This window comes from Symphalangus syndactylus, chromosome 6 (genome assembly GCF_028878055.3).
Source record: "Symphalangus syndactylus isolate Jambi chromosome 6, NHGRI_mSymSyn1-v2.1_pri, whole genome shotgun sequence".
NCBI lineage: Eukaryota > Metazoa > Chordata > Mammalia > Primates > Hylobatidae > Symphalangus > Symphalangus syndactylus.
Window position 1 is genome coordinate 40,221,025 of NC_072428.2, and position 10,711 is coordinate 40,231,735.

Below are 10,711 nucleotides of genomic sequence, written 5' to 3' on the forward strand. Positions count from 1 at the left end.
CAGCAACAGTGAGCCAGGAGCTAACATCTTTAAGGAATGAGGGGGATTGATCAGGCAGGGGGTAGATAAAGGTATGAGTGGGTGACATAGTCTGGTGACATGAGATTCAAAGATGAGATTTTTAGGATGGAAGGATTAAAAAGTAGGTTGGAAGATGCAATGAGGAGCTAAGAAGGGAACTACCCCACCTCCAGGCCCACTTGTGTGACGGGCATGGAAAACAAATAACCAACTCTTCCGAGGGCCTTAGGGAGACTCGTGGCCTACAGAGAGAGCCAAGTTTCAGTTAGAGCAAGAAGGTTAGTCAGTAAGGACTGACAGTTGAGTTCCAGAGGGTGTAATGGAAATATTTCAGGACTTAGAGAAAGGAGGGAGTTACGGTTAGAAAAAGGGTTATACAGAACCAAATGTTATTCTTTGGGGACTTTTTTGTTTTTAAACATTTCTTAGAAGATGTCAATGTTTTCCCTTCTCAGATGCCCTTCTCTACAGTTCTTCGGTAAAGAGGAAGTCCTCTCCTGGCCAGGCTTGTGAACCAGAGTATTGTTTTACAATTAACCGCCAATTCCAAATGGCTCCTGTGGGCCAGCACTCTCGGAGAGTCCAAAGCATTACCTTGTCATTTCCTTGGTGCTCCCCCAGACCTAGGACATGCTTGCTCTCTGTGAGGTTTACACCAGTTTCCCAAAGGAGGAAATGAAAGGGAATTAACATTTTCATCTACTCTATAATGTAATGCTTTGCATATATGTTCTTACTTAATCTTCACAGTCCTGTCAAATGTGATTGTTCTAATTTATAGACGAGGAGAGGTGATGTCAGTGATAATAATTAGCCTGCCCAGGATCACACAGCCAGTAACTGGTGCAGCTGGGATTAAACCCAAGCCATTCTGACTCCAAAACCTGAGCTCACCATACCACATAACCTTCGTCCCAGAAGGCTTGGAGAGGCAAAAATCATCTCTCACAGGGATAAGTTCTCACTCTAGCATTTATGTACAACCTTGAACAGTTGTATGTGAATGTGAGAACCTTACCAGAGCTGGACTCCCTTCATTTCCTCAAGGTGGGGAGTAACCCCTGGGTTTTTACCCTCACTGGCTTTTAGCACTGTCTGGGGGCTTAAAACAGCCATATTTATCTCTCCACTCCCCTCCCAGGACTAGGCTTTTGAATATCATGCATCTCACTCTCACTCTAGAAAGTAAATTGTACAGATGTTTTATTTGCTTGTTTATTTATTTTTAGCATTCCATTACCAGCTTAAAGTCCAAATACTGTGAACTATGTGGAGCCCAGTGTAGAAGATTTTGATTCCGATTTAAATTGCTAAGTATTTTTCTGATAGTGTGAGCTTGCCTTTCTCACCCTGATCTTGATATGTACTAGAGAATTTGTGACACGTGGAAGGTTCAACTCCTGATTATGGTACTTGCGTGGCCTTGAAAAAACAGCTTGAATTTTCTGAACCTTAATTGGTCACTTCAGGTATAAAAGAGGGAAAATGATACCTACCTCTCAGGCTTATCATGAGGATTCAAGAAGATAATGTAAAACACCTAAATATAGTTCCCAGCACATAATACGAGCTCAATTTAAATTTATTCAGTAGACCTATTGATATAGATATTCTGATAAAAATATTGCAAAAAGTGACCATCTATTCTTTGTGAAAAGAAAACGTATCATTTGATAGTGTGTTTTTATGCAGAGTTTGTATTACAGATCAGCTTGCCAAATTGGGAAATCTGTAAAATGGGTTAACATTGCAGTAAAAGCTTTCACTCTACACTCATAATGTGATTAAGGCAAAAACATTTTATTGCAGTTATCCAAATTCAGTAAAAAAATTAATGAGGCATTATAAGGTCAGCATAAAATTTAATTTGTGTTAATTTGCCCAAAACTTAGGAAGCCAGAAGTATACTGTTTTAAAATTTGATTCAATAAAAGGGAACTAATATTTTATATGATGTTTCTATACATAGATTTAGATTCCTCTATTATCTGCTTCCTTCAGGCAACCAAAAACTCACCATGAGAATCATAAAAACTGGATCAATGTCAAGTGCTTAGTGTCAACTAGGTGCTGACAGGCTCTACAGAAGTCAGGCATTTTTATGATATACAGTGAGCTTAGTGTATCTGTAGATTGAATATCTATAAAGGAAAGAGTGATGGGATTCAAGTCAGTCAATGGCTTAGATTCACATTCTGGCTCTGCTGGTTATTGAATGCAGGGCTTGAAGCAAGGTCTGATTTTCTTCATCTGGAAATGGAAAATATAATAACTTATGCGGTCATGATGTTAATTGGGTGAGTTGGTATACCTGAAAATATTTTATATGTTATGTTAGGGATATGATATGCCTTGTGGTGATTAAAAGAAGTTGCTAAATTCAGCGTGAACAGATATCTCGCAGAGTGTTTCTAAACCATCTCCATCCCTTCTCCCTCTGCCAGGCTGGAGGGCATGGAGGTCTTTGTGAGAAAATTATGTTCCTCTGGACATGTCAAAGAATGGCAGGTAGCTAAGCTACTTCTTCATAGATTCAGGATATTTTCCTGTTTGAATGAGATGGATAGAAAGTTTCAGTGATAATGTGTAGGGTGAGTAAGAATTGTCCAATTGATAATTGACCTGAAGTCATGAGTACAAAAAGTGGAAGGATCTTCCAGAACTTCCCTGACCCTGGCTTGTATAAATATGTAGAAACTGAGGCTCCAAAAGGATAGTTACAATGACAACTTGAAACAAATTTCAACTATAATTTACTATCCATAAAAGATTGAGAAACTCTTGGTGAATATTGCATGTATGAAAATAATATTTTAGCGATAGTCTCTGAGTTAGGTAGATCTTTCATTCCTGTGTACCAGTTATAATGCCTTAAGTGAAGTTGAGAGACAGTAATCATGTCTCCCTGCAGAGGAAGAGATTGACCTCCACAAAGGATCTGTTAAGTTTATTTAAACTAGGGTAACATTATGGAGGAATGAACTGGTGTCCAGGCCTTGCCACCCTCTGGGATCTAGGGTGAGGCAGCGTATCTGGTGTCTACTCTGCAACTCTACTCTTGAGTTGGAGAGCTCTCACTGCTCTTTACTCCCAACTCTCTTAATCCCAGCCCCAGTTCCAGCCCAGGGTCTCAGCAGTAATGACATCCAAGATGATCCTTCCACAGGGATTTTTTCTAACAAGTTCAGCCATGGAAATATGTAGACATTTACATGAATAACAAATAAATGCTTTGCTAAATCTCACTCTTTGGGACATGCTAGGTCCCTTCTCATCTTGATTTATACAGTTCTCAAACCAAGGTGAAGACACAAACCTGCTTAATAGTGTCATTATAATATGTTTCATGCCACTAGTCTAATTTTCAAAATGCGCCAGGAGATCTTCAAAAATTATCTCACATGTAACTTTGTGGAATTCACTACATCATTTGTTCCTAATGCCAGGTGTTATCCAAACTTTGCCATATTTACCAAGTTAAAAGAACCCTGCCTTTATGTTGCAAAATCGTCAGTAAATTCTTCCATCATGTTGTTTAACCCCTAACATAGCATCAAGGAAATTTGCAGGACTCCTCCAGGGAACACTTTTGTCACATTTTATTTGCTTAGAATGTTATTTAACATTTATTTAGGGCTGCCTTTGGAAAGTGTAGGGGGTGAATTCCAATGCCGTACATAGCACATATATAGATATTTCTCCCTTGTCTGATTTTGTTTTTTGAATCTATATAGGCAACAGCCTCAGATTCCAATCACCACAGGAACAGGTGTTGTGTATCCTGGTGCTATCACTATGGCAACTACCACACCATCGCCTCAGATGACATCTGACTGCTCTAGCACCTCGGCTAGCCCGGAGCCCAGCCTCCCGGTCATCCAGAGCACTTATGGTATGAAGACAGATGGCGGAAGCCTAGCTGGAAATGAAATGATTAATGGAGAGGATGAAATGGAAATGTATGACGACTATGAAGATGACCCCAAATCAGACTATAGCAGTGAAAACGAAGCCCCGGAGGCTGTCAGTGCCAACTGAGGAGTTTTTGTTTGCTGAATTAAAGTACTCTGACATTTCACCCTTCACACCCGTCCCCAACAAGAAGTTATTAAAGAGCCCGCATGCATTTGTGGCTCCACAATTACATCAGCAGAATGGTCTTAATTGTTTCGTAAAGTGTGAGACAGATTAAGTTTTCCCTGATTTTTCATGAACTTGAGTTTTTTGTTGTTATTGTTATTGTTGTTGTTGTTTTTTTAATTTAGGTGAAGACATATTAAATATGAGACACCAGGACTTGAAACTTATCTCAACCCGTAGATGTCTTACAAGTCTTATATTTTTGTCTTACTTTTTGTTTCTTTTGGATGTTGATAAAGGTTTAAGTTACTGTTTTAGATGGGGTTAAACATTCTCACTCAGGTATGCTGTGCCGGCCTACAGGTTGTGAATGTGTTTTTATTCTGAATTATTTTAGAAAACAACTGAGGATTTCATATTGTGAAACAGAACAAGTCCACGGCGTGTGCAGCTGCATGTAGAGCATATTCAAAAGGCCTCGGAATTCCAATTTTCCATGTGTAGAGTTAAACTTTGAATGTGCCAAACTTTTTCATAACTTTTCAATCTTAATATTTTGAAAGTCTTAAAGGAGACACTGCAAAGTCTTAGACAATCTTTGGCATCTTAAAATAAAATAGCAAACCAACATTTTTTTTCCAGAAAATGATAAAGTACTCAGGAATCTGGAGACAAGATATTGTAAGGAATGAACAAGGTTGCCACAGTGCATGGACCCAATTGTGTTTGCCTGTTGACGTGCCATCAGTGCGTGATGTGGTATGACATACACACAGCAGAGCGACCGCCACACCAGATATCGACAGAGTGGTCTTCTCTGCCTGAGACCACCTCTCACTACATCCATTATCCCTTTGCCTTTAACCCTGACATTCAGTCTTAACACATTTTCTCTTAAATAATTTATTCATTCCAGAATGTCAAGGGTCCACTTACTATTTATTTTTTTTCAATTGTTGGTGGCATTAATTTAATAATTCTTGTTTTTCACCTTCCTTCCCCAAAGAACTTTTCAGTCCTTTTCACCTCCTTCTCCTGTGTACATAGTGATTTTATGTCCCCAGAACGCCTGGAAGCATTTCTGAAACCAAGGTATTATTAAAAACCTATTATTGTTTTTAATCATGAGTATATATCTGGCTGCAGGGCTGTGTATTGGGATATAGGTATATAGTCTTACACTTAAACAGGTATGCCCCTGAGGTTCACTGTGACCTCAAGTCTTTTGCCAGAATTTTCCCCTAATTCAGTTCACAAGTGGTAAGGTCTGCATCAGTGGCATTTCCCCCTGAATTCCATTCAGCAGTAAGGGTCAACAGTGGTGACTGCCAGGCAAGAGAGTCCTGCGGCCAAACCTGAAGCCCAAGGCTTGTGGGCCATGCAGGAATCTCAGTGAAGCTGTCATGGCGTGGCACCTTTACACTGAGTTGCCTTGTCCCAGCTGGCACATCCAGGGAGTTCATTGCAAAATCCCCAGGATGCAAAAAGCCACATGACAGCCTCAGAGCAAAGATGGTGGCAAATAGTCATGATACATCTAGAGAATGAAAGAAAACCGTAACAGAGGAGAAGGAGGGGAATATATCCCCTATATGGGATGTTCCTACTGTTAACTCTGGGGAACAGATAGCTCCGGGGGCAGCAGATGAGTTCCTCTGGCTGACTCTGTATCTGTGGCCACATGGGGACATGCCTACATGTGAACAAGATGAACTGCACTTGTCACACAAAGATTTCTTTGGAGACATGCTGCTGGGGTGGGAAGCAGTGAGGTTTTATTCTCCATCTCCTAACTACAGGGAGCTCTGCCATGCCATTTCGCCCTTCCTGAAACCAGGACAAGTTGTCTACTGGGGGGCTTCCCCCAGAGAGGTTTAGTGGGAGAATGTCAGTGAATGGGATAGTTCACCTCATGGGACAACCCAGAATCTGATCACCAAGACATAGGAACGGCCCCATCAGATTTCTTGAGCCATTTTGTCACTTGGAAGAAAATAGTGTACCTTTGTATTTATTTGAGAGTGCTCAAGGCCTAATAGCAATAAACAGGTCTAGCCAAGAAATTACCAGCTATTCCGTTAGCTGGGAGTACTCTCTATAAGCTGATTAAGGTACTGATAGGAACTCTTTGTTATTCATGTTGGTTGGGGATTAGAAATTTGTTTTTGTACATTTATTTCAAATGAGGAGGAGGTCGTTTTTTCTCTCAAAAAATGAGTATTTATTATTGTCTTACTGATTTCTTTGATTATATACCTCTCCTCCTCGGTTCACTCTTTTTTTTTTTTTCTTTCTCTTTGGCTTTGCTTTTGCTCTCTCTCACTTCTTTCTTATTTTGTTGCATTGGTAGAGTGTTGTATGGCTAGCATTGTATTGTATGTAATTAATTTTGCACAAAAGCAAACATTTAGCATAGTAGGTTAATTTTGTTTGTTTTTATGACCATGCCAAAATAATATTCTGGGCTGGTGGAGAACAAAGGACTGTTCTTTAGGACTGAAACTTGATTTTGCTCATAGTAAGTAAAAAAAAAAAACAAAAAACACACACACTCACAGATGTTGTTTCGTAAGTGTTATAAGCACTGGATATAAATGGTATTTTTTATCACTTCTGACTAATGTGAAACTGTTGTACGAAAACTACATGAACAAAAGTCATCTGTTTCGACTCGTGTGGGCTTGCCTCACAGTTGCCAGATTTGAGTCATTTTTATGTCTTGTTATTTCATTTATTTATGCAAAATACATGTGTGTATGAACACTTTGTTTTAGCTCCAGCTCTGCCTCAGTACTGGGGTTCAGTTACTTTTAGCCATGTTCTTAAAAATGAAAGGCTATTCAGGAATGATCTGATTGTAAACGTCTCTTTCATTGGATCAAACAGTAATGCTGTATTTGAATCTAAATTTTGTGTATAAGCAGTTTATTTATTAGCCAAGTTTGGCTCTAAATATCCATGGAAATTAAGAATGACAATCATAGGGATCACTTCATTTTATTTTCAGTGGGGCTTAAACAAAGTTTTTATGACTTTACCATCTCATTTTAGATTTTTCTAATTGTGTAAATATAACATAGAAATAGAATTTATTTTTGGTTCATGAATACTTGGTGAGATATAAGTTATGTATTTCCTTTTTGTTCTCTATCCATAGATGTTGGTCCAAACTGAAAGTTGATGAGTCACTGTGCCTCTCGGGGTAGTGAGTTATCAGCTACAGTGAGAGAGCAGTGTTTGGCCTGCAGCTGGGACAGCAAAATGCTTCACCAGGGTTCTCATGCAGTTCAGAACCCACTGTCCACAGATCCAGACATTTCCCTTTTTTCTTACAGAAAGTTGATGATTGGACATACTAAATTTCCACTACGGTTAGGAGACAGTCAGTTTGCTTTGTGAGTCCACATAAATCTTCTAAGATAGTTCTGTCACCATTTAATAGCAAGAAGCATGAATGCCACTACAAAGGCAAAAATCCACCTCTGAGATTGGCCATTAATAAAAGTCCCACCATGTCAGTTTAGATTCAAGAATGTTAAGCAACTTTGTTTTTGCAGTGCTTCCTATTTCATAGTATTGTCAAATCAAAGATAAAAATTATCTCTATTTTGTTAAAGAACTTACAGGGTCAGGGTTCTCCTTGTCACTTAAAATTGGGACACTGTCAGACAATCCTCTCCAAAAAAAAAAAAAAATAGCCATATGGATTGGAAGGAAAAGGAGAAAAGAAGGAAGAAAGGAAAAAAAGTAGGAAGGGAGAGAGAAAGAAAAGGTCACTTTGCGGATATGAGCCGCCAGGCTGACAACTTTTCTATTACATTGGCAGATATGAAGCAGTGTCTTTTCCAGTAAGGTACGGAAGCTTTGTTGTTTTCACGTGTACCCAGCTCAGCCTTTTAGAAGCACATCGGTTTGCTTCATTAGGTATTTGATACTCTCCAGCCTTGTCCTCAGGCCTGATTTGATTTGCCAGGGTCCTGACACCAAAGCCCAGGCCAAGTTCTAAATTCAGGTGTGGGCTCACAGTGCTATTGAGCTTGTCAAATTCTGGCCTCCCCTGAACATTAGCCCCACGGGAGCCTGAGGGTGTTTGAAAAGGGCGTGATCACTCTAGGGCTGAAATTAAAGGCTGCTTTCTTTTCCTTCTGAAGCCAGGCTGCTTCTTCGGAGCACACCCTCCTGAGCCAGGAGCACAGGCACTAGCTGAAAGCAGGGATTGTTTCAGGAAAGCCCATTTACCCTCAGTAGGAAGGCAGCCTGGTCACTTGAACAGCACAGCTGAGGCTGCTTCTCTCAATTTACTCATTTTGCAAAGAATTGACCTCTACCAACTCATTAGGGAGAGGAAAAAGAATCACTTAGTAATTTTAAATCATATGAGAAGTCCTGTACCAAGTGCCAACAACTGCAAAGAAATGCAGCTAGAGGAATGTATTGAAATTATTACTGGGTCTTCCTTTTTAATGAGAAAATGACAAAAATGGTTGCTGTAGCCCTGCCTGATTTTGTACACGTTTGTCTAAGAATTGAGTTGGCACTTAAGCTCACTTCTCAAAGTATAATAATATTGTATGACCTCATTTGTCCTTTCACAAAAGCACTTGCATCATTTCCTTAAGTCATCTGCTCCCTGACATGTTTTCTTCCCTAATAAACAACTTCTGTCTGTTATTCCTGCCAATGATGTCCTGTTTCTGATGCCATATCCTATTGAGCGTGCCCCTGTACTAATATCATCGAAAATATTGATATGCAAACACATTTCCTTTTCATCCCCATTCTATCTTTCCCTTTGGGGACAGATTGCTTTCCAAAAGCTCATGAACAAGTATTGGAATGCTGGTACCTTTGGGGCAGAGGTAAGGGTGGGTGGGGTGGGGGCAGAAAGGTAATGCTTAATGCAGATAACTCTTCTAATAGTGTCCGTGGCAATATGAACGCTTGAAGAAAACTCAGTGACATATCTTGCTCAGTAGTTTCTTATTCCTGAAGAACCACAAGCATAAAGTGAGGCCTCAGTGCTGGTGCTCTTGGAGTATGGGGAATGTGCAAATATTTAACTGTTTTGTATGCTGCACATTGCAGGTCTGCTCATGTGCATTCTCCCTTTGTCTTCCTTTGTCATATGTGTTTTTGCTTTTTTGAAAGTGCAGTCTTTATTGTACCCTCCTCCAGCTTGTAGCAAATTAGAATGCTTAGCATTTATGTTCATTCATTATTGTATTTGCCATGTAAAGTTTTTATTACCTTAGACAAGCTTATAAGCTGTTACTACATAACTTATCTTACTGTAACTCTTTTATTTCCCCCGACGTTGTAATTTGTTTGTGATGTATATTGTGAAATTGTATTCTATGTTAATTTAATCAGCACAATTCACTGACATGCTGGACTGACATGCTGGCTGCTGTTTCAAAGTGTAAAGTTTGTGTATGGCTGTTGGGACAACTGCAACTCTGTTGTCAAGGTACTGTGCTTTGGTTCCTATAGCAACACTGGGTGTGGCCCTTGAATTGCTAAGGGCATTTAATACATCCTGGAGCAAATTTTAACTGCAGATTTTCTTTGTAGAAATTCTATGTATAATGCAGGTACCTACTTGGCCCATGGCTGGTAACTATTTGGGCAATTAGAAAAAAAGAAAAAAACATAAAAACTAGTGTCTATTGCTGCTTTGAATATGTTTGAAAGTCTGAAAATGTAAATAGTTTATCAAAAAAAAATCTTGTACAGTCCAGTGTAAAGTTTTTAAATGACCTTAAGGGTTGCCATCACATCTTTCTCACACTCTCCTCTTGATAATAATAATAATAATAAAAAGTTTGCTAAGGATTAAAGAAATGGGAAAAATAAAAAAAAAATCTCTTCAAATTTACAGGAATGAATCATTGTTCTTAGCTTTGTTGCATACACAAACTTCTTGGATTTTGTTGTGCAGTATTGATGTGAGATAAAGCTCAACATTGAATAATCTTTCAGTGGTACTTTTCAAAGTCTTCCCCTCCTCTGCCTCATAATTAAGGGAAAAGACAAAATTGAAAGACACACTGTCTTTATCTATCCTGGTGTATGTTGGCACCTTAGCTACTTTTTTTTTTTCCTTTTTGCACAAGGTGCTTTCCTGATATGTTCAACATGCCATCTTTGGGTGATAATGTATATGCCGTGATGGGGCTCAGGCCCCTTAGGGGAGTGTCTATAAGAACTGCCTATTTATGCTCATTTACCTCAAGACTGTCCTCTCTACCCTAATCTAGTTGTCATCACTCCATCTTTTGTACTGCTGTTGACACTTACAAATTAAAGATAAATTTTGTTTTATGACCTCTGTGTATGGCCTTGTCTGTGCCCTGCAAACTGTCCCCACCATGGAGCCCCAGCCAGCCCTGAATGTGCCACCCTCTTGCTGCTGGAGCCCGCAGAGCTCTCCTGCCCTCTGCCATTGCTTCTGCCTGGTCCAAAGGTAGGTCTCCAAAAGACATGGAACCCCTTAACCTGGAAAGACTTGCCTGCCCTTTTCATCATGGAGCACACCCGGCTGCAGCAGGAAATACTTGTGGATTTAGAAGGGAGGAACAGGATGCAAGGTGGATTTTTGTCAAGAGAAGAC

General features: G+C 39.6%; 1 protein-coding gene across 33 annotated transcripts in view; it reads left to right on the forward strand.

Annotated features, from left to right (window-relative positions):
* The window catches only part of SOX6 (SRY-box transcription factor 6), a 792,566-nt gene extending 782,144 nt beyond the window's left edge, over positions 1-10,422 (forward strand). For 30 of the 33 annotated variants that reach the window (XM_055282275.2, XM_055282273.2, XM_055282280.2 and 27 more), the window contains one exon: positions 3,756-4,418. In XM_055282275.2, the coding sequence (XP_055138250.1) occupies positions 3,756-4,059 (304 nt within the window). In that variant the 3' untranslated portion in view covers positions 4,060-4,418. Of the gene's footprint in view, positions 1-3,755 lie in introns of all 33 variants that reach the window. The other 3 variants (XM_055282287.2, XM_055282304.2, XM_055282299.1) reach the window with 1 other exon arrangement.
* The last annotated feature ends 289 nt before the right edge of the window (positions 10,423-10,711 follow it).